The sequence below is a fragment of the Nyctereutes procyonoides genome, unplaced genomic scaffold, assembly GCF_905146905.1.
Source record: "Nyctereutes procyonoides isolate TBG_1078 unplaced genomic scaffold, NYPRO_anot_genome, whole genome shotgun sequence".
NCBI lineage: Eukaryota > Metazoa > Chordata > Mammalia > Carnivora > Canidae > Nyctereutes > Nyctereutes procyonoides.
The window spans coordinates 6,693,256-6,719,129 of record NW_026575031.1 but is presented as its reverse complement, the minus strand read 5'-3'; the positions used below and the strand labels follow the sequence as shown (position 1 = coordinate 6,719,129).

General features: G+C 44.1%; 1 protein-coding gene, 1 long non-coding RNA gene, 1 other non-coding gene and 1 pseudogene across 9 annotated transcripts in view; 2 read left to right on the top strand and 2 right to left on the bottom strand.

Annotated features, from left to right (window-relative positions):
- EIF2AK4 (eukaryotic translation initiation factor 2 alpha kinase 4) overlaps window positions 1–1,854 on the bottom strand; it is a 107,757-nt gene extending 105,903 nt beyond the window's left edge. For 6 of the 7 annotated variants that reach the window (XM_055316584.1, XM_055316586.1, XM_055316587.1 and 3 more), the window contains exon 1: window positions 1,620–1,854. In XM_055316584.1, the coding sequence (XP_055172559.1) occupies window positions 1,620–1,763 (144 nt within the window). In that variant the 5' untranslated portion in view covers window positions 1,764–1,854. The remainder of the gene's footprint in view (window positions 1–1,619) is intronic. The other variant, XM_055316591.1, reaches the window with a different exon arrangement.
- LOC129504083 (uncharacterized) lies at window positions 655–20,888 on the top strand. Its single transcript, XR_008663306.1, has 3 exons — window positions 655–788; window positions 2,623–2,757; window positions 20,420–20,888. It is a non-coding gene; the product is annotated as an uncharacterized LOC129504083 (long non-coding RNA).
- Window positions 4,665–6,206, top strand: LOC129504082 (ETS translocation variant 5-like; annotated as a pseudogene).
- LOC129504282 (U6 spliceosomal RNA) lies at window positions 17,216–17,322 on the bottom strand. The gene has a single exon (XR_008663323.1). It is a non-coding gene; the product is annotated as a U6 spliceosomal RNA (small nuclear RNA).
- Window positions 20,889–25,874: the final 4,986 nt, after the last annotated feature.

Genomic DNA, 25,874 nt, shown 5'->3' with positions numbered 1-25,874 from the left:
TCGTGGCCAGCAGTTAGCAGCCTGTGAAGCCTATGAAGGTGTTGAGGCTACTCCCCGTGTGCTGGGAGCCACAGACAGCTATTTGAATTCTTCTGCCCGTTTTTTATAGTTTTTGTTTGCTTTTGTTAATCTTCTATCTTTGTTGAGAAAGGTCACCAACTGTAAATTCTGGGATTAGTGATATTCCTACCCACGGCAGCTCCTTCTTCCTTTCTGTGGCCTTAGAAGAGCTAAGCACGTATACAGTCAATAAAAGTGGCTCTGAAGGAGGTCTTTACAGACTGCCTTGAGTCCATGGGTACACTTTGTGACTCCTGTTTTGGCTGCTTAATGGGCCTACTTCCTGGTTCTCACTGTTCAGAAAGATAGAAGTTTTCAGATCACCAGAAAGACATATTATTGTAGTATAATAAGCTCTAGAAAAGTAATCTCCCTGAGGGCAAGAGGTTTGCTCTGTTTTGCCCTGGGCTGAAGCCTAGAACAATAAATATTTAACGAAGGAAGAAGTACTTTGAGGGAGAACTTTTACCTCTGACAGCTGCAGAAGATCCTTATCTGTTAAGGAAATCCTGGATATAGGCAGATGGTTTCTTTTGTTTTTTTTTTTTTTTTTTTTAGATTTTATTTATTCATCAGAGACACAGAGAGAGGCAGAGACACAGGCAGAGGGACATAGACAGGCTCCATGCACTGGGAGCCCGACGTGGGACTCGATCCCGGGTCTCCAGGATCGCGCCCTGGGCCAAAGGCAGGCGCCAAACCGCTGCACCACCCAGGGATCCCGGCAGGTATTTTTAAATGTGGGAATGATAGGCAGATGAAGGAAGATACTACCTTTTAATGATATTATTCAGAGATAATTAGTAAGGATGAGGGAGAAACCACCAGTATCAGCAACTTATGAGCCTTTACTCCCAGACATAAGGGAAAGTAATATTTTAAAACAAATGTCACTTAAAAGGTCTAAACTCAGAGCACTCCTCCATCATGGCTAAAATGAATGTATTCTACACCCTGTAAGTGCCTTAAAGTTCCTCCATGCCTGAAAGCAGTGAGGACGCCCGGGGAGCACCGCGGGGTTTACACGGTTTATAGTTCTGAACCCCAGGGAGGGTGCGGCTCGAAAGGAACTGAAATCGGGGAGAGGGCTTGGGGGGGGGGTGTAGGGGGACCAGTAAGATCTGTGCAAGCGCCCCCAAAGCGATACCGGAACAAAGTTGCCAAAATCGATGTCTATGATGCGCTGTTGCATCAAACTCAAGGGCTTTCGGGGGCTGTGGGGTGGAAGGGGCAAGATTCCAAGGAGGCAGGGACGTTCAGGAGGTGTCAGTGGAAATGAGAAGTGTTAGGTAAGGCAGAGGAGCCCGCCTGGAGAAAAGGCCGTGCGAAAATTCGGCCTAGGTCGGAGCTCTGGAGACCCTGCCGGGCGGGTGCAAAGACAGAAAGTAAGCGTGGGTGGAATCCGGAGGGACTAAAGGACTGAGGAATCCCAAAAGGTGCGGCTGGCTCGGCATCTGCAAGGCCGGGCCGCGCCGGGCCGGGCCTGGGCGCGGAGAAGGCGCGCAGAGGGAAGACTGGGCCGCACCACCCAGCACCCAGGGGACCAGCCACGTTCCTACCGATTTGCGCGCGTCCGGCCGCAGGTCCTGGAAGTCGGCGCCGTAGATGGCCTCCAGAGCCTGCAGCTCGTGCTCCTGCCGCTGCGGGTAGCTCTCCGGAGGCTCGTCCCGGCCGCGCCCGGGGGCCCCACGGCCCCCAGCCATGGCGACGCGGTGGCCCAGGCCGGGCGGCCTTGCTGTGGCGGTGGTGGGCACCCGGCGGGCTCGGGGGCAGGGCTTCACTCTCCAGTCCGGCCCGTGGGCGGGGCTCCGCGCCGGGGGCGGGGCCGGGGGCGGGGCTGCGTGCGCGCCGGGGGCAGGACTCCGCTCTCCAGACCGGCCCGTGGGCGGGGCTCCGCGCCGGGGGCGGGGGCGGGGCTGCGTGCGCGCGGGGGGCGGGCTCCGGGGCAGGACTCCGCTCTCCAGACCGGCCTGCGGGCGGGGCTCCGCGCCGTGGGCGGGGCCGGGGGCGGGGCTGCGTGCTCGCCGGGGGCGGGCTCCGGGGGCAGGACTCCGCTCTCCAGACCGGCCTGTGGGCGGGGCTCCGCGCCGGGGGCGGGGCCGGGGGCGGAGCTGACCGCCTTGACTAGGCTCCTGCGGCGGGACAACCTGGGCCTGGAGGGAGGAAGCAAGGAATGAGGCTGCTGTCTGGCTTTGCCTACTTACTGCAGGAGAGCTAGAGCAAAGAAATCTGCTGGAACGTGGGAAATTAAATCAGTCAAAATTATTTACGCCAGCTGTTTTCACGAAATGCCTGGAACTTCTTTACCCCAGCACAGGTAGTAAGAGGGAACTCAAAGGGAAGACTTTGATGCGTTTTCAGGTCGCTTAGGGTCTAACCTTGAAACTTCCCACAAGACTACTAGGAAAAAAGATTGTGACCTTTACTCCCCGTCCCCACAGCTTTGTGCCCCCAAACTCATCCCCTTAAGGATGGATTGAACTACCGTTTGTCCCTACCTCCCACCTTTAAGAGTCTCCATTATCAGCATGCAATTTCAACTGAAAAATGTCTTTTCTTCAGGCATCTTTATGAGCTACTAATGAAGGATGGTTGGAAGAAAGGCAAGCAGAGACAAGGGGCCCCTGCCCTCAAAGGAAACCACCCTTAAAAGGATTTTACACCACTCTGGAAGGAGCCCTCCACCTTTCCCACGTGGTAGGTAGATGACAAAAGCCTGATTGGGTGATAGGTGCAGGGAGGGTTAATCAGCTTAGAACAGCCCCCACCTACAAGCCCATAAAAACCCCTTGATCTAGGGACACCTTGGTGGTTCAGCAGTTAAGCCTCTGCCTTTGGCTCAGGGCATGTGGTGAAGGATTTTAAAGATTGGAGTGATACCATATTTGTGATTTAGTAACTACTCTGGTTGCAATAGGAAACATGGCTTTGAGTGGATTAAGAATGAAGATAGTGACTGTTTTTTGAGCTGTTAAAGTCATCCAGGGAAGAAATGATTGTAGTCTGAATCAAGTTAGTGGTAATGGGATGGAGTGAAGTGGATAGATTGAAGAAATGGACTACGTGATGTGGAAGTCGAGAGAAAAGGAACCCCAAATTCCACTTCACTGGCTTGGGCCAATGTGGGCAGAGTAGCACCGTTCACCTAGATAGAGATCACTGTAAAAAGAATGGATCCCAGTGAAAGCAAAAGAAAATGGTTTGAAGAGGCCTTGGATCAAACAAGTGCACTTGTGTTATCACATTATCTGGGCCAGATATTTGTGTTATTTGGGCCAGAACTGAGTGAATAGATGGCAGCAAGTTACTTAAGTGATTATAACTTAGCACACAGTATAGGGGTAGGAAAGATAGATGAAGGAAATGTCACTTGAAAAGTATGCTTGGGGACGCCTGGGTGGCTCAGCGGTTGAGCGTCTGCCTTTGGCCCAGGGTGTGATCCTGGAGTCGCAGGATCAAGTCCTGTGTCGGGCTCTCTGCATGGAGCCTGCCCCTCTCTCTGTGTCTTTCATGAGTAAATAGATAAAATTTTTTAAAAAAGAAAAAAAAAAGTATGCTCTGAGGCAGAATTATAACAAAGACCTCCTAAATTCACACTAAGTAAACTGGACATGGAACATAATTCTCTTCATGGAAAGGTAGTGTAACAGGATTTCCTCTCCTTCAGTGCCCCACCTTGGTCACACCACTTGGAAGAATGAAGAGTAGACCAGATGAAGAGTGGGTGGGCAGCAAAACAACATCTATTGCACAGTAGTACAAAGCTCCCTAAGAGGGAGGGGACCAGAGAGGGTTGCTGATTTGGCTTTAGATCTAGGGTTTGTTTTTTTTTTTAAAGATTTATTTATTTAAAAAAAAAAAGATTTATTTATTTATTCATGAGAGACAGACACACACACAGAGAGGCAGAGACATAGGCAGAGGGAGAAGCAGGCTCCTCGCAGGGAGCCTGATGCAGGACTCTACCACCAGAACGACATCACACCCTGAGCGGAGGGCAGACACTTAATCGTTGAGCTACCCAGGTGTCCCTCCATTGCCCTTTATTTAAAAACTACAGAAAATTTGAAACGTATATCAAAGTAGAAGAAATATTATAATAAACCCTCAGTACTTAGAGTCCCTGGGTGGCTTAGTCAGTAGAGTATCTGACTCCGGATCTCAGGGTGGTGAGTTGAAGCCCCACATTGGGCATGGAGCCTACTTAAAAATAAACAAATAAATAAATACAAATAAATAAATCCTCCTATACTCATTATCCAACTTCAACAGTTATAGATATCTTGCCAGTCTTTTATTTCATTTCTCACCCTCCACCCTACCTCCCTAGGAAAGAATCTCAAAGAATCTCAAACATCATTTTTTTTCGGTAAATACTTAAGTATCTATCTCTAATAGGCAAAAACTTTTCACAGATATAATAGCTTAAAAAATGTAACAATTGTTCAATATCATTTAATACCCATCTGTATTCAAAATTCAACATTTGTCTTAAATTAGAATCTGTATTGGGGGTTCGGCCCAGCCATTCTCCCAGGCGCCCAGGTCCGGTGTGCGCCTGTGTGAGCGCGCCTGTGCCCTGGGGCCGCTGCAACCGGAGGAGAGCGGCTGCCTCAGGAGGACCCCTTTCCCCCCAGAAATTACTCAATGCTGAAACCTTTCAAAGTGATATTCGAGGCGCTGGAAGCACCATGGATGGGTTTTATGATCAGCAAGTTCCTTTTATGGTCCCAGGGAAATCTCCATCAGAGAAATGTCGAGGGCGGCCTGTGATTGACAGAAAGAGAAAGTTTTGGACACAGATCTGGCCCATGATTCTGAAGAGTTGTTTCAGGATCTCAGTCAACTTCAAGAGGCTTGGCTAGCTGAAGCCCAAGTTCCTGATGATGAACAGTTTGTCCCAGATTTCCAGTCTGATAACTTGGTGCTTCATGCCCCACCTGCAACCAAGATCAAACGGGAGCTGCACAGCCCCTCCTGTCATCCTGTAGCCACGAGCAGGCTCTAGGTGCTAACTATGGAGAAAAGTGCCTCTACAGCTATTGTGCCTATGATAGGAAGCCTCCCTCCGGGTTCAAGCCATTAACCCCTGCCCCAGCCAAGTCTGCCCCCGCCCTCGCGCACGCCCCTGCGGCTGGCCCAGTACCAGGCCCTGCCCTCCCCCCACTTGCTTCCAGAACCTGGACCACAGCAGCAAACCTTTGCGGTCCCCTGGCCACCACATCAGCCCCTGCAGATGCCAAAGATGATGCCTGAAAACCAGTATCCCTCAGAACAGAGATTTCAGAGACAACTGTCTGAACCCTGCCACCCCTTCCCTCCTCAGTCAGGAGTTCCTGGAGATAATCGCCCCAATTACCACCGGCAAATGTCAGAATCCATTGTCCCTGCAACTCCCCCACCCCCTCAGGGATTCAAACAAGAATACCATGATCCACTCTATGAACATGGAGTCCCAGGCATGCCAGGCCCCCCAACACATGGGTTCCAGTCACCAATGGGAATCAAGCAGGAGCCCCGGGATTACTGTGTTGATTCAGAAGTGCCCAACTGCCAGTTGTCCTATATCAGAGGGGGGTATTTCTCCAGCAGCCATGAAGGTTTTTCATATGAAAAAGATCCCTGGTTGTACTTTGATACTTGTGTTGTTCCTGAGAGACTGGAAGGCAAAGTCAAGCAAGAGCCCACCATGTACCCAGAGGGGCCCCCTTACCAGAGGCGAGGTTCTCTTCAGCTGTGGCAGTTCCTGGTTACTCTGCTGGATGACCCAGCCAATGCCCACTTCATTGCCTGGACGGGCCGTGGCATGGAGTTTAAGCTGATAGAACCTGAGGAGGTTGCTCGGCGTTGGGGCATCCAAAAGAACCGGCCAACCATGAACTATGACAAGCTCAGCCGTTCTCTACGCTATTACTATGAAAAGGGCATCATGCAGAAGGTGGCTGGGGAGTGATAGTCTGTAAGTTTGTGTGTGACCCGGATGCCCTCTTCTCCATGGCCTTCCCTGACAACCAGCGTCCGTTCCTGAAAGCAGAGTCTGAGTGTCACCTCACCGAGGAGGATACCCTGCCCCACCCAACCTGGCCTACCTCCTGGACCTGGACCGCTGCGGCAGCCTCGCCTACGCCAAGGGCTTTGCTTATTAAGTTTCCGAGTGGCTGAGTGGCCAGACCCTAGAGCTAGCAGTTCCCATTCAGGCAAACGAGGGCAGTGGTTTTGTTTGTGTTTTTGGCTGTTCCTAAAGCTTGCCCTTTGAGTATTATCTGGAGAACCCAAGCCGTCTCTGGATTGGCATCCTCAAAGACAGATACCTTGGCTGGGGAGTGGGAACAGGGAAAGGGCAGAGAAACCACTAAAAGGCTGGTGCCTCAGTTCTGATCCTGACAAGGTTTCTGGAGAGAGATTGCCGTGGAGCCTCCTTCCCATGGACAATATATATGCAAAGCAATACCTTGTTCAGGGTAGTGCCCACAAACCAGGACAGAGTGTGTGACAATCTGCATTGATCGTGGGCTACTAATTGCCTTTACATAGAAGGGCTCTGATTTGCATAATTTATTGAAACAGAAATGACAGACCCATAGAATAGTAGGCTAAGAAGCTGGGAAGGCTCAGACCGTGAAGGGTTAAAAAGTCTATCTTCAAATTGGGAGAGCTCTTCTAGCTCGAGCTGCAATGTTTCCCCTCGGTCTAGAAAGAAGGGGGGAAAGTCAGAACAGCTGTTCCCCACTCCAGGGTTCTCAAATACTAAACCGTTGCGACTCTTGGGAACCTTCGAGCCATGTGGTCACCAAGTAGAACAAGCCCCCTTTCTCTTCCCAGTCACACAGCTGTGTGTGTGGACGGCTTTCATTTTAGAAGGGTGATTTATACTTTTTTTTTTTTTTTGATTTATACTTTTGACAGTATTTTGTTTTGCTTTGATTCGGGGGATTGTTTTGTTTTGGTGGTTGTTTTGGAAAACCAGTTTATAAACTGATTTTTGTAGTTTTGGTATTTAAAGCAAAAAACAACAAAAAAAAAGCCAACACACAAACCTTTTGGTAACTGTGCACTGCGTCCTAAGCAGGGCAGTGCCGACTGATGACGCTGCAGCTTGAAAGGGGCTTTGCTGGGAGCGCCCCCTTAGCCGTGCACAAGCCCATTCTATTGCCTGCTTTGTGCTGTCTGCACCAGACAGCCTGATGGAACATTTGCACCTGAGTTATACATTTTTGAGGTGTGCAGGGCAGCCCGGACACACCACTTGATTCTATGTGTATAGTTCCTCGTGTTTTCTAACATGCCCTCTCTGGAAAGCATATGTACATTATACATGTCATGTCCATTTAAAACCTGGCCACCTGGCGGGAACCCTGGGGATTTCTCCCCGGGCATGACCAATGACAATTTCCATTTCATCCATTTGTTTCGTTTCCTTTTTTTTTTTTTTTCTTCAATTCTTGGACTTTCAACCCCGCATATGATTCAATAGGGTTTGAGATGTACATGTGACCCTGACAGGTAAAACAGTGCTAGCATTTGAGTTTCCTACCACCTTAAAAAAAAAAAAAGTTTACTATGATTACTGTATTATATCAGAAAAGTTTTAAACCACCTAGCTAAAACTGTGTGAAAGTTGGCCTCAAAATGGAGAAGTCCTTAGAAGTGGTGATGCCTTGCTGCCCACTCTGCTGATAGGATTGCTTCGCTGATAGGATTCCGTGCTTCCCGCAGCACTTGGCAAGTTAACCCTGACTGCTGGTCTTCATGTGCACAAGACAATGCTGACTCGGTGAGGGGAAGAAACCTGCTTTGAATTGTTTGCCTCTCAAGGGGGGTGCGTTACAGTCTTCACCAGCCCCCACTTTGACCAGCAGTGGCACATCTGTGAAGAGGTTCAGAGGGCTGAGGGGTACATTTTATAGCTATGAAAACATGAGGTTTTCCTCTATTGGAAGCTAATTAGCCCGCCAAGGTATTGAACCTCTAGCTTGGGCCTTAATTAGCATTGTGCTCTAATCAAAGGACTCTTTCCCGACCATATTTATAGCTCTCTATCCTAAACATAGTCTATATATAGATTCATATTTTATCCCCAGCTGGCTAGAGATTTATTTGTTGTAAATGCTGTATAGGATTTGTTTTTTTCTTTATTATCCTGGCTTGGGTTTTCTTTTTTTGATGGATTTATGCTGTCTTAGCAAGTTTGAAAATAACCCTCTGTAGCCTGAGCTCCCCCCTTCCCCTGCTGTAACCACAGGGCCTGTGCTGGTACAAGACACAGGATGGCGCATCACCGTTGCATTCCCATTAGACTCATGCACCTCCCAGATGGTTTTGGGGTTTTGTTTTGTTTTATTTTTGCTTCTTTTCCAGAGTGTGGAAAGTCTACAGTGCAGAAAGGCTTTAACCTGCCAGTTGATTTGAAATACTTTCCCCTGCTCAGGGCCATATGCATCCTGCCAAGCTGCGTTATATTCTGTACTGTGTACAATAAAGAAGTTTGCTTTCAGTTTAAAAAAAAAATCTATATTGGGTTATGGACATATAAATGATGGAATCAAAACAATCACGGGGGCCCATGTGGCTCAGTCGGTTAAGCATCTGCCTTCAGCTTGGGTCATGATCTCAGGGTCCTGGGATTCAGCCCCACGTCAGGGTCCCTGCTCAGTGGAAGGCCTGCTTCTCCCTCTCCCTTTGCCTGCCACTTTGCCTGCTGTGCTCTCTCTCTGTGTGTCAAATAAATAAAATCTTAAAAAAAAAAAAAGCAATCAGCAAGATTTGAGGAGATGATGGTGTCTGTGGATTAGATAACAGTATTGTATTAGTGTTCATTTCTTGACTTTAATGTTTATACTGTGGTCATTTAGAAAAATGTCCTTGTTAATAGGAAATTTCCACTGCAGTCTTAAGGGGTAATAGGAATATGCAATTAGCTCCCAAATAATTTGGAAAATAGAAGGAGAGATTATGATAAGTCAAATGTAGAATGTTGACTATGGGGGAATTTAGTTGAAGGATTATATGAAAGTTCTTTGGATTATTCTTAAAACTGTTATGTAAGTTTGAAGATATTTCAAAGTCAAAATTTCATGATAAAAGCTGACAAACTGTTTCCCAAAGGGCTTGTACCATTTTATATTCCCACCAGTTTATGACAGTTCTAGGTATATCCTTGTAGTAATCGGTATTGTCAGTCCTTTATATTTTAAACACTGTAATAGGTGTGTAGTAATAGTTCACTGGGTCTTAATTTACATTTTCCTAATGTTTAATGATGCTGAGCATCTTTTCATGTGCTTATTTGGCACTCATATATTTTTGGTCTATTCAAATCTTCTGCCTATTTAAAAAATTGAGTTATCTGTTTTCTTATCACTGAGTCTTGAGAATCCCTTATATATTATGGAAGTAAATCCTTTATCAGATGTATGATTTATAAAGATTGTCTCCCAGTCTGTGGCATGCCTTTTCATTCCCATAACAGTGTTTTGCAAAGAACACAGTTCTTACTTTTTTTTTAATCTCCTCTTCCCCCATGTATTGCTTACTTTTGAAGAAATTTAATTTCTCATTTTTTTCCTTCTATGAATCTGAATCATGTTTTGTTGTTATATCCAAGAAATTTTCACCTAACCCAAAATCACAAAGATATTCCCCTATGTTTTCTTCAAGAAGTTCTATAATTTTAGGTTTTACATTAAGATTCTATCATTTAGTTTTAGTTTAAAAGTTACCTATAGGGATCCCTGGGTGGCGCAGTGGTTTGGCGCCTGCCTTTGGCCCAGGGCACGATCCTGGAGACCCGGGATCGAATCCCACGTCGGGCTCCTGGTGCATGGAGCCTGCTTCTCCCTCTGCCTGTGTCTCTGCCTCTCTCTCTCTCTCTCTGTATGACTATCGTAAATAAATTTAAAAAAAAATTAAAAAAAAAAGTTAACTATATACCTTCCATATGACATAGCTATTTCACTCTTAGGTATTTAATCCAGAATAATGAAACCACATATATACATATGTTCATGGCACCTTAATCCCCAAACTGGAAACAATCCAAAATGCTTATCAACAGGTGATGAAAAAATTGAAGTAAAAATAAATTGAGATATATCAATACAATGGATACTATCCAGCAATAAAGCCCTGGAGTAATAAAATAGATGAATCTCAAAGTGATTATGCTGAAAGAAGCCAGACAAAAGATACATATTATATAAAATTCTAAAGCATACAAACTTAATATATGTTTTATATAAAATTTATATAAAATTATAAAGAATACAAACTTAGTAATAGGAGATAAGTGATCATCTGGGATAAGGAGAACAGATAGGCCAGGGGATAAGGAGAATAGATAGGTCAGGGGAAGGGATTCCAGAGGGAAAAAAAGAAACTCTTGGGGCTGACAAATACGGTCATTATTTTGATTGTGGTGATGATATGCTTGCTTTAGCAGCACACATACTAAAATTGGAATGATTGTGGTGATGGTTCATAGATGTATGCATATATCAAAATTTGTCAAACAGTACAATTTGAGTATATGCAATTTATTGTATGTCAATTATACCATAATAAGCTGTTAAAAGACAAAAGTTGTTTTGTTTTACAGTGGCTTTTTTCTTTTTTTTTTTTTTTTCAGCTGAAAGGTCTCACATTTATTACTGAACCAACCCACTGGTATAGAAGGCATAGTAACAGAGAAAATAATTTCCTTAATAAGACATCTATTGGCCAGGTAGGAAGGGTGATTCCATAGTGTTAGGAAAAGAACATGTGATCTCTATGAAGCTTAAATACGTGTGCCAATTATGTTTGCTATCTTATGATGTGCGATGCCTCATAGACCCAGCTCATTTCTTCTCCAGTGCCTCCTCTTGGAGTTGTACCTGATTTTATTACCAGTTTTCATCTGAATCCGCTGGGGAATGGGATGATTCTGCTTTTGTTTCTTGGCCAGGAATCACTCAATTCTGAAAGTCTTGTGAGGAGACATGGGAGACATGGCACGGAACAGTCAACCACACACAACTAGGATGATGGTGAAAAGGAGAGACCTACAGTGGCTTTTCTCACATCAAGATCCAAAGTCCACACATGGCATTTGATTCCTCTATTTCAAATAAAGGATCAGCCCAGCAGGCTTGGGATGTACAAACCCTGTACTTTGCTAAGGAAAGACTGGCCATTAAGTGGCCCCTGGGAGATAACCTCTGAGACCTTGGAGCATCCAGCCTGATAAGAGTATCATTGTATTAGGGGGTTTACAAAGAACTTTTCAAGATACTCCAAGCTTTTCTTATTCTCCAAGCCCTCTCTAAAACTTTAGATCAATTCCCCAAGTGTTGGGGAATTCTCCTATATACTCCCTGCTTCCCCAAAGTACATCTCCTAATCCTACTCTTTACCCTCAACTTCCAAAGGAAAAAACTCCCAGATTGGCAGTTGTACCCTGTATTTGAAAACCACAATCCCCTTTCCCTTCATTCCTGAAGATTATTTTCACCAGATGAGGAATTCTGGGTCAATAGTTCTTTTCTTTCTGTCTTCCCACTTCCTTCTGGTCCACATGGTTTCAATGAGAACAATGAGAAATCTGCCATCATTCACATTGTTTTTACCCTATAGGTAACGTGGTATTTCTCTTTGAAATTTTCCCCTCTTTGGCTACTTTTGGGCTTTTTTTTTTTTTTTGGCTGGGGGCGTGGTGTATGGGGTGGGGGGGTGGTCGTTAATGTCTCGAAGTTTGACTATGATTTGTCTTGGTGTGGATTTCATTGGATTTATCTTATTTAGAAGTCGCTAAGCTTTTTGAATCTCTAGATTTTTCCCAAATACAGGAATTTTTCAGCCATTATTTCTTTGAATACATTTTCTACTCTGCCTTTTTTCTCCTCTCCATTTAGGAGGTAAAGGCATTTATTTGTTCTTGCTGCTTCGTGGCCTGGCAGCCAGAAGCAGGAGAGATAATGTAACTCCTACTGTTCAAGAAAGTATTTATTTCAGAGAGAGAGCGCACAATCAGGGGAGAGGGAGAAGCAGATTCCCCACTGAGCAGGGAGCCTGAAGCAACCTGATCACAGGACCCCAGGATCATGACCTGAGCCAAAGGCAGGTGCTTAACAGACTGAGCCACCAAGACATCCCATAAAAACTACTTTTTTAAAAAATAGACTTTATTTATTTATTCATGAGAGACAGAGAGAGAAAGAGAGAGAAATAGAGAAAGAGAGGCAGAGACACAGGCAAAGGGGAGAAGCAGGCTCTATGCAGGGAGCCTGATGTGGGACTCAATCCCCAGACTCCAGGATCACTCTCTGGCTGAAGGCGGCGCTAAACTGCTGAGCCCTCTAGGGATCCCCAAAACTACCTTTTAAAAGAAAGATTTTATTTATTTACTTGAGAGAGGGAGAGAGAATGAGCATGGGGAGGGGCAGAGAGAAAGGGACAAGCAGGCTCCCCACTGAACAGGGAGCCCAACTCAGGGCTCAATCCCAGGACCCTGAGATCATGACCAGAGCTGAAGTCACTTACCCAACTGAGCCACCCAGGTGCCCCTGAAATTAAAATTACTTAGTGGCTTTTGCAACACATTGTGGGTATTTGTGGGCATTTGCACATTTACATACCCAAATTAATCTTGTCCTTTAAATTCTGGAATAAGTTTTTAAAAAAAAAATCCTGGAAAAAAATAAAATAAAAAATAAAATAAAAAAATTCTGGAATAAGTATATGCTTTTGTTCCAAAGTTGTGCCATTAATTCCAAGTCAGACTGTGAGTCATAGTATCTTATTGTCATATCTCATCTTTTAGCAAAGAAGATTTTACTATCCTGATCATTTAATTCACCAGAATTGGTCCTAGGTAACTTTTAGTCTTTCAAAAAAAATCAAATTTATTTTTAAAGGACATATTTGTTATTGATGTAGTTTTGGAATATAGGTGAGGTTAGGTGGAGTGAGGTCTGGAGCTGACAACCAAGAAAGAATTCTTGAGACATCTTTGGTTCAAAATCGTGGTTTTACTAAAGCAAGGGGACAGTACCCATGGGCAGAAAAAACTGCTGCACTGGGATTGTAAGGGATAGCTAATGTACTTGGAAGTTGGGGGTAAGGGAAAAGGGAGATTTTAAAAAGAATTTTTGTGTGCTAAGGAGGACCTACAAGATATTAGAGGCCTTGCCATTGTAAAGTTGTTTTTCCCCTCTAGTAAGCATTAACATTAAGATAGATGGGATTTTCCTTCTGGAAGTTAGGTTATTGTTAAGAATGCTTTTTTTCTTATAAATCACTAAGGCATTTTGTAAACTGAGGTAGACTCATGTCTAGAGGACTACAATCTCTATAAATTAACTGGTTTTTTTTTAAAGATTTTATTTATTTATTCATGAGAGATATACAGAGAGGCAGAGACACAGGCAGAGGGAGAAGCAGGCTCCCTGTGGGGAGCCTGATGTGGGACTTGATCCCAGGACCCTAGGATCAGGACCTGAGCAGAAGGCAGACACTCAACCACTGAGCTACCCAGGTGCCCCTAACTATTTTTTTTTAAAATTTATTTATGATAGTCACAGAGAGAGAGAGAGAGAGAGAGGCAGAGACACAGGCAGAGGGAGAAGCAGGCTCCATGCACCGGGAGCCTGATGTGGGACTCGATCCCGGGTCTCCAGGATCGCGCCCTGGGCCAAAGGCAGGCGCCAAACTGCTGCGCCACCCAGGGATCCCCTATTTGTTTTTCCTTTCCCTTGGTTTTTAGGGCAGCCAAGAGTGCCTGAGGAATGTCACACTCATCTCCTGGGGGGAGTGGTGTCATTTGTGGGGTGTCAGCTTGTGCTTTGTCCTCAGCTAGGCTTCTTTTCCCTTATTATGATCAGGGATATAGGAAAGAATGTACCAGCTTCTGAAGTCACAAAAAGCTGTTGGGATCGCAAAAAGCTGTTGAGAAATCATAATACTCTTCAATAGCTAAACAACTTCTCAAAGTGATTCCTTTAAAGAGGGTAATACTCAGGACACCTAAGTGGCTCAGTGATTGAGCATCTGCCTTTGGCTCAGGTCCTGATCCGGGAGTCCTGGGATGAAGTCCCACATCGGCTTCCCCATTGGGAGCCTGCTTCTTCCTCTGTCTATGTCTCTGCATCTCTCTCTGTCTCTCATGAATAAATAAATAAAATCTTAAAAAAAAAAAAGATGGTAATACTCAAGGGTATTTTCATTTTGGCATATTTGCTGTTAAAAAAACTAGTAAGGAGGATCCCTGAGGGAGATCCCTGGGTGGCTCAGCAGTTTGGTGCCTGCCTTTGGCCCAGGGCATGATCCTGGAGTCCCGGGATCGAGTCCCATGTCGGGCTCCCTGTGTGGAGCCTGCTTCTTCCTCTCCCTTTGCCTCGTCTCTCTCTCTCTCTCTCTCTCTCTCTCTGTGTCTCTCATGAATAAATAACAATCTTTAAAAAAAGGGGGGGGGGCGATCCCTGGGTGGCTCAGCGGTTTAGCCCCTGCCTTTGGCCCAGGGCATGATCCTGGAATCCCGGGATCGAGTCCCGTGTCGGGCTCCCGGCATGGAGCCTGCTTCTCCCTCCTCCTGTGTCTCTGCCTCTCTCTCTCTCTCTCTCTCTCTCTCTCTCTCTCTCTCTATCATGAATAAATAAATAAATAAATCGTAAAAAAAAAAAAAAAAACAACTAGTAAGGTTGTTTTATGACCACTGTGTTTATGTGCTTGTGTGTGAGACTATTGAGGCTACCTGGGGGAAGGGAGTATTAAACCTTGCACCTCCCAGATATTCTTGATGAATTTAATAACAATTTATAGGTGCAAAGACTTACTAATTGGGAAACCGAATTAGGTGATATATTCATAGATTCATATCAGTAGGAAACCATTTCCCAATCTACATATTGAGATAATTTGGAATACATGGGAAGACTGTGTTAATATCTCTTAAACAGATTATTGCTTTGATGGTAAGTTAGCATACTAAAAACCAAGAACCACAAAGTAAACATATTGAGCCCAATAATGTAAAGTTAAATTCTGGACTTCTATTTTTTTTTTTTAAGATTTTATTTATTTAGGGATCCCTGGGTGGCGCAGCGGTTTAGCGCCTGCCTTTGGCCCAGGGCGCGATCCTGGAGGCCCAGGATCGAATCCCACGTCGGGCTCCCGGTGCATGGAGCCTGCTTCTCCCTCTGCCTATGTCTCTGCCTCTCTCTCTCTCTCTCTCTCTCTCTCTCTCTCTGTGTGTGTGTGTGACTATCATAAATAAATAAAAATTTAAAAAAAGATAATATTAAAGATTTTACTTATTTATTCATGAGAGACACACACACACACAGAGAAGCAGAGACAGAGGCAGAGGGAGAAGCAGGCTCTCTGTGGGGAGCCTGATGTGGAACTCAATCCCAGGACCCCAGGATCATGACCTGAGCTGAAGGCTGACATTCAATCACTGAGCCACCCAGGTGCCTCTAAATTCTGGACTTCTGAATCTTAAAGTAAAATTTTCCAAAAGCCACATTGTCCTTTGCTAATTGCAAATTAAGCAGTTCTTATATTTTTTTGAAATACACTTGTTAGGCAGAATTTTACTTAAATATACAAAGAGGGCAGCCTGGGTGGCTCAGCGGTTTAAGTGCCTACCTTCTGCCCAGGGCATGATCCTGGAGTCCTGGGTTCAAGTCCCCATGTCGGGCTCCCTGCATGGAGCCTGCTCCTTCCTGTGCCTGTGTCTCTGCCTCTCTCTCTCTCTCTCTCTGCGTATATCATGAATAAATAAATAAAATCTTTAAATAATTAATAAACTAACAAACAAACAAAGAGAGGGACACCTGACTGGCTTAGTGGTTGAGTGTCTGCCTTTGGCTCAGGGTGTGATCCTGGTCCCAGGATTGAGTCCCACATTGGGCTCCCTGCATGGAGCCTGCTTCTCCCTCTGTTTATGTCTCTGCCTCTTTCTGTGTCTCTCATGAATAAATAAATAAATTCTTTATATATGTGTGTGTGTGTGTGTGTGTGTGGAGAGAGAGAGAATTCTTTGTTGAAAGGTAAAGCTTTTCCCCCTTTGATATTTGTTTTCTTTAAGTGTAAACAGAAATGGATCTTATATAGTTACCTTTCATCTATTTCCTACATTGTGCCAGATACTGTTAGAGGTTTTCTCTCTTTTTTTCTTTTTTCTTTTTTTTAAGATTTTATTTATTTATTTGAGCAGGGAGGGGCAGAGTGAGAGGGAGAAGCAGACTCTCTGGTGCGCAGCGAGCCCTGCACAGGGCTGGATCCTCCAACCCTGGGATTATGACCGGAGTGGAAGGCAGACACTTAGCCAACGGAACCACCCAAGTGCCCCACTGTTAGAGGTTTTCATTACTTAAATAATTTATTGTCCTCAAAATAATCTTACAAAATAGGCATTTTTAAAAAGTTAATCTCTACACCTAATATGTTGGGCCTGAATTTATGACAGAGATCAAGAGCCACATGTTCTATCAACTGAGCCAGCCAGATGCCCCCCAAATAGGCATTTTTATCCCCGTTTGGCAGAAGAGGAAACAACTTAGAGAGGTCATGTAACTGTCCACTGTCCCAAAGGGAAATTGTGGAGCAAGCATTCAAACCCAGGTTCAACTGACTCCAACATTAATGCTGTCCTCTTGCCCCTGCTATACTAGAATCTTTTATCTTCAGGGAGTTGGTAGGTTTGCCAACATAAAGAGACACTCTGGTTTCTAGGGAATAAGAATAGGTTATCGATTATAGTAAGCTTAAGTACTCTCCAAAAAAGCCATTTAAATTACATAAATTTATAAGAGGCCAGTATATTTTTGGAGATGAAAAAAACCAATGGTTCAATTCAAAGATACCCAGAGGTTTTATTATCGGCCACCATTTTATTTCACTAGGATCTAGGATATTCTTATTGCCACTACCAATATACATAAAGATTTTTAAAGTCTTGACTCGGGGTGCCTGGGTGGCTCAGTAGGTTAAGTGTCTGCCTTCAGCTCAGGGTCATGATCCTAGGGCTCCTTGCTCAGCGGGGAGTCTGCTTCTCCCTCTCCTTCTGCCTGCTGCTTCCCCTGCTTTTGTTCTGTCAAATAAATAAATAAAATCTTACAAAAAAAATCTTGACTCAATACCTTCCATTCCCCAGAAATAAAGTCTGTGTTTTTGTTTTTTAAATAAGGGGTGCTTCACAAATTTGCGTGTCATCCTTGTGCAGGGGCCCTGCTAATCTTTTCTGTATCAGTCCAATTTTAGTGTATGTGCTGCCGAATCAAGCACAAGTCTGTGCTTTCTTAAATACACAGGCCCCAGTTTTCATAATTATATCTGGCAGGATAGTCTCATTTATGCTGTGATAATGAGCAGCTCCAAAAATCTTGGTTGTTTAGTACAATCAAGGTTTATTTCTTGCTCATACAAAATTTGTTGTAGGTCTGGGTGGCTCACCAGGATTTCCCTCCATTCCCTCTTCCTACCCAGTCTTCTATGGTGACCCAGAAACAGTCTACTTCGGAGCCCATGTTTTAGCTCTTCCAGTTCAACCCAAGGCACCTTCCCTATGGCACTGACAGGGCAGCAGAGACTTGAGAATTGCAAACAAATTTACACTGCCACAGCCCAGAAATGATTTGTCACTTTTGCCCACATATTGTTAGTCATAATAGTCACATGACCCTGCCCACTTGCAAGGGCAGCAGAGAAAAATAGTCTGTATATTTGGAAAAAGAGAACAAGATTTTGTTGAAGGCTAATAATACACATAATAAATCTGCATTATTGGTGTCTTATATAGGCCTAGATATAACCATTTGGAAATAGAACCACTTGTTTCAGATAGGTAGCCAGGGACCATAAGGACCCATCTTTCCTCAACATGCTGCTGCTTGGGCTTACCAACGCAAAATACTCAAGAGGCCACACAGACACATGTGAGGGTGTGGTGTAGGGGACAGGAAGAAGGAGGAGGCCCTCAATGAAGAAGGGAAGGAAGGGAGAAATAAACACCACAGGCTTCCTCTTTACTTCCCCTTACCTTCGGCTTTGCAATTATCCTAAATCCTATTCCATTTCTTCTTCTCCCTACCCAAGTCCCCTCCTGCTCTTTAATAAATGCCCAAGAAAGTTGGAATCTGGGACTCCTTTTGAACATAAGATGAATCCTATTATAGTCTATAAATATTGAAAGACTTGCTATTAGTACCTATATGCAAATTTTGTCTGTCACTACACCACAGCAGTATAAGAGAAAAACACAGAGAAGATAATAGGCTCTTAAAAATTACCTATTACCTTTTTGTTTTAGTTAGAATTTAACTAATTGGATGAGACCTGCCCACGGCAAGAAAGGGAATCTTCTTTACTCTGTCTTCAGATTTAAATGTTAATCTCATCCAAAAATACCTTCGTAGAAAAACCCGAATGGTATTTGGCCAAATATTTGAGCAACCCAAGTGGCTTAGTCAAGTTGACATGTTAAATTAAATATCATATCGATTTTCCCATGGTTACAATAAGCAAAATCCCTAAGCAAATCCTAGTTGGTATATGATTAAGACCAGGTGATTGGGGGATCCCTGGGTGGCGCAGCGGTTTGGCGCCTGCCTTTGGCCCAGGGCACGGTCCTGGAGACCCGGGATCGAATCCCACGTCGGGCTCCCGGTGCATGGAGCCTGCTTCTCCCTCTGCCTGTGTCTCTGCCTCTCTCTCTCTCTCTCTCTCTCTCTCTGACTATCATAAAAAAAAAAAAAAAAAAGACCAGGTGATTGGAGAAAGCTTTGAGAATCTGTTCTATTCCACACTACTATATTCCTACCTTCCCAGCACAAAGGTATTAACAGTTGTTAAATGGGTAAATTACTGGCTTAAGAAGAGTAGCTCTTATAAACACTGTAGAGACTGAAGGAGGTAGACCTAAAGACTAAGTAGGACCTCGCTGGGGTTCCTTAATCCCCAGAGCCTCTCACTCCTTTGTCTTCCACTCTGCCTGAGAACTCTATCATCATGTTTATTATTTCAATAGGAAAATGGCCCCTGAGTGCTAAAAAAATGATTTAAATAGTTTGGGAACACAGGTGTTTTTATTATTTTTTATTTTTAAATTTTTTTCCTTTAAAGATTTTATTTATTTATCCATGAGATACACAGAGAGAGGGAGAGAGAAGCAGAGACACAGTCAGAGGGAGAAGCAGACTCCATGCAGGGAGCCTGATGCAGGACTTGATCCTGGGACTTCAAAATCACACCCTGGGCCAAAGTGAGGCGCTAAACCGCTGAGCCACCCAGGGATCCCCAAGAACACAGGTGTTTTTAAATTGGGAGAATGCCTTCTTATATTATTCATGACGGGAGAGGAATGTTACATGTAACAGCATTTTCTAAGAGCCAGAGGTTGCTTAATTTCTACTCCATTTCCCATTGAGAAAGGGAAATTGAAGGACCCTATAAAAGATTGGATTTGTTTTTTTGGCTATCTCTACTCTTTTTTTTTTTTTTTAAGATTTATTTATTAGAGAGAGAGAGAGAGACCGACCATGAGGGGGAGGGTAGAGACACAGAGGGAGAATTCTAATCAGCCTCACATAACACTGTGCCTGAGCTGAAAGCAAGAGTCAGACGTCCAACAGATTGCACCACCCAAGTGCCCCTTGCTGCCTCTATTCTTGCTAGGACCTGCACCCCACCTCACACATGCCTTACTGTATGTCCTCCTTGTAAAGGTCAAGGAGTTAAGGATTACTTTGGAGTCTTCCTGCACAATAGACAGCATCTAAGGTGACTGGGTGAGGTCATCTTCAAAGTTTTTCAAGTTCACTGACTCTCCACACCTTGATGCCAAGACCCCTAGCTCCATGGCATAAGTGACTTATGGAAGACACTTGAGCACTCGTCTTTGTTTTACCCAGTGCCTGCATGGCTGGGAGAATACATACAGCAGAACATTATCCTTAATTTAAAAAAAAAAAAAAAAAAAAGACCTCAAGCAAAGATAGGAGTCTCTCTCCTTTCTTTTCTGAGTCTCCAGAAATTCGATCTGATCTTCTCTATATATATACATAAATCTTCAACAAACTCCGCTCTCACTTCCTCTCCGCTCGTGTTTGATTTCCATCCTTCAGGAAACCTGGCTGGTCCTGCAGTACACCCTCTGGGTCCTCAGACTCAGCCAGCCTGCATCATCATTACCTGATTGTACTGTAGTTCTACAAATGTAGGGGTAAAAATGAGCTAGCACATAAATGTGGCTACCACCTGCCTTCAGCTATGGCTGTGTACCTGATTATTAATATTAACCAGCTCATAAACACATTTAACACCTGTACATGGTAATTGGAGCAGACTCCAATTAATTTGTTTTTTGTTTGTTTTGCCTCCTCAGGTTCAATTCCAGAAAAAAAACAATCTAAAATGGGACCTCTTGAAGATTTTTTTCTTTTGGACAAAAGCAAAATAGGCCTTATAGCATATTATATTTTTCTTAAATGACTATAACATCTCTCATCCCACATGCTCTTCTTACAATATAACTGATACTTTTCTCATTAAGTATAGTCTGTGTCCTTTTTCCATAAATTTTTTTTTTTTTACTGTTTCAACAAATAGTTGAAATGATGCTTTGTGACTTCTGAGAATTAGGCAATTTCTGCGTTTGAAAGAGGAACTACCCTCGTGTTGACTTCAAACTTTCTAAATGAGTTATCTTTTCTAGCTTATTTCTTAACTCAGGCAAAAGACCCTAAGAGCAGAGCATCCAATAGGATCTGCCCTGAGCCAGCATGACCTTGTCTGTGATTGATTTTAAGACAACGATTGACCTGAACTCCACTGTCCACCTGCACAAACATAATGTTCACCTCACTGAAATAAATTCCATTTTTGTTTCATCACCATTCATTTCTCTGCCTTTGGATTTGGTCTGTGGCCAAGTGGCCAAACCTGGTTTGTTCGGGATCCCTGGAGCCAGGTGCTTTTGTACCCCACCACCCAGCTACACCTTGTTGTCTTGGAATTCTCTTGGAGTGCTCACTTTGGGAACATAGCTGCCAGGCAGTGAGGAAGCCAAGTGGCCACATGGAGGGACCACCTATAGGTATTCCAGCTCAGTTCCAGCTGAAGTTCAAACAGCTAGTAGCATTAACTGCCAGATATGTGAAAGAGCAAGCCTTCAGATTTCAGACTCTGGACTTGATTTTTGAGCTGCCCCAGCTGATGTCATGTGGCGCAGACAAGGTGTCCCATTAATCCTTTTTTTCCCCTAAAGGCTTATTTATTTATTCATGAGAGACACACAGGGAGAGACAGACATAGGCAGAAGGAGAAGCAGGCTCCATGCAGGGAGCTCAATGTGGGATTGGATCCTGGGACTCCAGCATCATGCTGTAAGCCAAAGGCAGACGTTTAACCATTGAGCCATCCAGGCATCCCTGTCCCATTGATGTTTGACCAAATTGCGTATCTGTGAGCAAATTAAATGATAGCTGTTGTTTAGGCCACTAAGTTTGCAATGCCCAGATAAGAATAAATAACACTACCATAGACGCTTAACATATATTTATATCATATCTGATCTCATATCAATCTTAAATTCTCCTGTACTCGGTGAAAACTTCACATAGCACACAGCCATAAGAGCCATGCTACTCTCTTCCTGTCCTTGGTCTTATATTTTCACAATGCAATCTATCCTCAAGTCTGGGAATCATAGTGACCTCAGCAGATTCTTTTTTTTTTTTTTTCTTAAAAGATTTTCTTTATTTATTCATGAGAGACAGACAGAGAAAGAGAGAGAGAGGCAGAGACATAGGCAGGGGGAGAAGCAGGCTCCACGCAGGGAGCCTGACGTGGGACTCGATCCTGGGTCTCCAGGATCAGGCCTTGGGCTGACAGCAGCGCTAAACCGCTGACCCAGCCAGGCTGCCCAGATTTTTTTTTTTTTTAAAGATTTTGTTTTTAAGTCATCTCTATGATGTAGTTTTGGAATGTTGGTGAGGTCCAGAGCCAACGGCCAAGAAAGAATTCTTGAGATGTCTTTGGTGCAAAAAGGTGATTTTATTAAAGCAGAAGTGCAGGATCCATGGGCAGAAAGAGTTACTGCACTGGGGCTATGAAGAATGGCTGATTATATACTTGGAAGTTAGGGGAGGTAAGGAAAAAGGAAGGTGTCCAAAAGGACTTTCATATGCTAAAGACTCTCAGGTTATTGGACGCCTGGCTATTGCCAAGCTGCTGTTTTTCCCTCTAGCAAAGTATTAACATTAAGACGGGAGTTTCCTGGAGGAATGTCACACTTATTCCACCAGGGAATTAAGAGTGGGGGTGGTTGTGGGGTGTCAGCTTGTGCTTTGTCCTCAGCTTACCTTCTACCTCATCATCTATACCCAACGTTAGGCTCCAATTTACAACGTCAAGTTGTAATGCTTGCTCCACGTGCTCCATCGACTGTAACAGCCAGGTGTCCCGAGCTAGCTCCTTTTTTTTTTTTTTAGATTATTTATTTATTAGAGAGGAGCAGAGAGAGAGGAACAAGCAGGCTCCTCGCTGAGTGCAGAGCCCAACCTCAGGATCCTGAGATCATGACCTGAGCTGCAACTGAGAGTTGCATGCTCAATCAACTGAGCCACTCAGGCACCCTTCAAGTTAATTCCTGACTCAACTAATCCTATACACTAACACTGTCATCAGGTAGATTCCAAGACCTCACCTTTACTGCTCACCTGCTTGTACCCACCATCCTTGTCCTATAGTTTTCCTCAAGCTCTTCTTCCCAAGTTACCTCTTAACTCAGGCAAAAGACCCTACATGCATAGCATCCTGTGATGAAAACCAAAACTATCCCTCAAGCAATAAAGTTTGAGTTTGAGCTTAACCGTTGACTCATTCCTGTGCAAATGCACCATGACAGGATCCACAGAGTGACCAACAGTTACCCTTACCTCATTATAATACTAAACCAGTGAGGAGCAGAAGCCTTGTTACATAACATACAAAGTATGCATAGGTGTGTTTACTTAAAGTGCTTGCCAGATCTTACACCCACTGCTCTCTTATCTAAATATTCATCATAACCCTAGATAAAAGGAACCATTCTTCCTTGCTCCAGGAGTCCTGGCTTTGGAAGTTAGTTATTCCCCATGATTTCCTAATTTGCTGCAAATACGTTTCCGTTGTGTGGCAACTCACTTGGTGTAGTTCCTATCTGTGACTCACCAAGGAGCTAACTCAGGTTAGTTATAGTATCAATTTAGGGGCTGTAGAAAATTTACCGGTATCTTTTCAGAATTAAAAAAACGAGAGTTTTCTTGCTTTTTCTTTTTTCTTCCTTTAAAGATTTTATTTATTTATTCATGAGAGACACAGAGAGAGAGGCAGAAACATAAGCAGAGGAAGGAGTAGGCTCCATGCAGGGAGCTCTATGCAGAAGTCCCGGGACTCCAGGATCATGCCCTGAGCCAAAGGCAGACACTCAACCACTGAGCAACCCAGGTGCTCCAAGTTTTCTTGCTTTATTAAAATCTTTCCATCTACAAAAGTGACTCTATCCTACATCTTTATCCCAACTCTTAGCAGTTTTGAATAGAGAGTGACAGGTAAAGACGTATTTTTACAACTGCTACTAAACAACTCATTTACACATTCTTCCTTACCCTTTCCTAAAGGAATGTGCTGGATGTTGCTGAATGACTATTACATTTTGTTTTGTAATGATTATAGTGCAAGGGGGCTTGAAGAACATGTTTGGACTCTAAGAACTAATTTTAATACTCGATACTGGAAATGGCTTTAAAAAATTCAATTGATCAGTAATTTTAATGTGGGAAACAAAGGCAGAAAGAAATGTAGATAAATATTAAATGTCCTTATAACCTGCAGCCCATTGACAAATCCTTGAGGCAGGAGAGTATAACATTCCTTTTATTTTTTTTTTTAAGATTTTATTTATTTATTTATTCATGAGAGACACAGAGAGGCAGAGACACAGACAGGGAGCAGGCTCCATGCAGAGAGCTCGACATGGGACTCGATCCCAGGTCTCCAGGATCACACTCAGGCTGCAGGTGGCGCTAAGCCGCTGCGCCACCCGGGCCGCCCGAGTATAACATTCCTTAACGCTGACGGCATGCTAAAGAGAAAAACAACTTTGGTTTGACTGTAGCAAGGCCTTTGTATTGTGTGAGTCTTCTTTAGCGTAAGAAAATCCTTTTGGGGGATCCCTGGGTGGCGCAGCGGTTTGGCGCCTGCCTTTGGCCCAGGGCGTGATCCTGGAGACCCGGGATCAAATCCCACGTCGGGCTCCCGGTGCATGGAGCCTGCTTGTGTCTCTGCCTGTCTCTCTCTCTGTATGTCTATCATAAAAATTAAAAAAAAAAAAAAAAAGTTCTGAGAAAGAATCAGAACTTTAAAAAAAAAAAAAAGAAAATCCTTTTGGAACTTCCGTTTACTTCCCCCCACCACAAAGCCCTAGATGAGTTGCTCCTCATAATCTGGGGCCAGCAGCCCACAGGCCCTGTTTCCATGCTTTAGCAAAACCACCTTTTTGCACCAAAGACCTCTTAAAAATTCTTTCTTGGCCGTGGGCTCTGGATCCCAACATCACCAACATTCCAAAACTACATTTGTGCCTCTCCTCTTTTTAAGGCCTCTGAAATGTTTAAAATAACTGCTTACATGGAGGATTATTACCCGCAGATATAATTATGAGAACCCAATCATGTGCAAGCCACGGAGGACTTTTTTGGTCTTTAAAAACTTCCTGTCTCGTACAGTGAAATGAAGCAGGATCAGCCTTGTGATCATCAAGAAGTTCGGTAATTATTTTTTTAAAGTAATCTCCGCAACCAACATGGGGCTGAAACTGACAACCCCAAGATCCAAGAGTTCCATGCTTTGCTGACTGAGCCAGCCAGGTGCCCCAAGAAATTCTGTGATTCTAATCAATAAAGTCAGTAATTTGGGACCTAATGCTATCAGTCAGTATGTTAAAGCTCTCTATCAAGTCCTTCACCAATTAGAAGAAACCAGTTTCCATAGCTTCAAAACAGCAAATCTTTAGTCGTCTTTTCCTATCTCGTTTCTCCTTTTCTCCAGAAGTACACACTCACTCGGCTTTACTACTCAGCTACTCTTACTTTTACCATTTCTTTCTTTCTTTTTTTCTAAGATTCATTTATTTATTCATGAGAGACACAGAGAGAGGGGCAGAGATATGCAGAGGGAGAAGCAGGCTCTTCGCAGCGAGCGGCCCCACGTGGGACTCGACCCAGAATCCCGGGATCACGACCTGAGCCGAAGGCAGACGCTCAACCGCTGAGCCGCCCAGGAGTCCCATTTTTACCATTTCTTGGTCACTTGGTTATCCCAGCTTCCCGACTTTTTGCATCGGCTCGCAGGAAGTAGTAGCTCCCTCTCCAACTATTCTTTCCTTGGATTCCACCAGACTTGGGCTATACTGTATATACCTTTATAGATAGGAGACTCATGGAGCACCTGGTGGCTCAGTGGGTCAAACATCGGCCTTCAGCTCAGGTCATGATCCCGGGGTCCTAGGATGGAGTCCCGCCCCAGGCTCCCTGCTCAGCGGGGAGTCCGCTTCTCCCTCTACCTGCCGCTTCCTCTTTATCAAATACGTAAAATCTTAAAAAAAAAAAAAAAAAAGATACTCCGTAAAAACATCCAGGGGACCATGCACCAGCGTCGTAAATGTTATCTTTCATCTTCAGCTACACCCAAGGCGTCACTGAGGAGCCTAAGACTGGGAGCCCCGCGCAGGTGACAGCGCCGTGGAATTACAAGCCTTTCAGGCAGCCTCTCTCTGCTGAAGAAATAAGGGGCAGTAA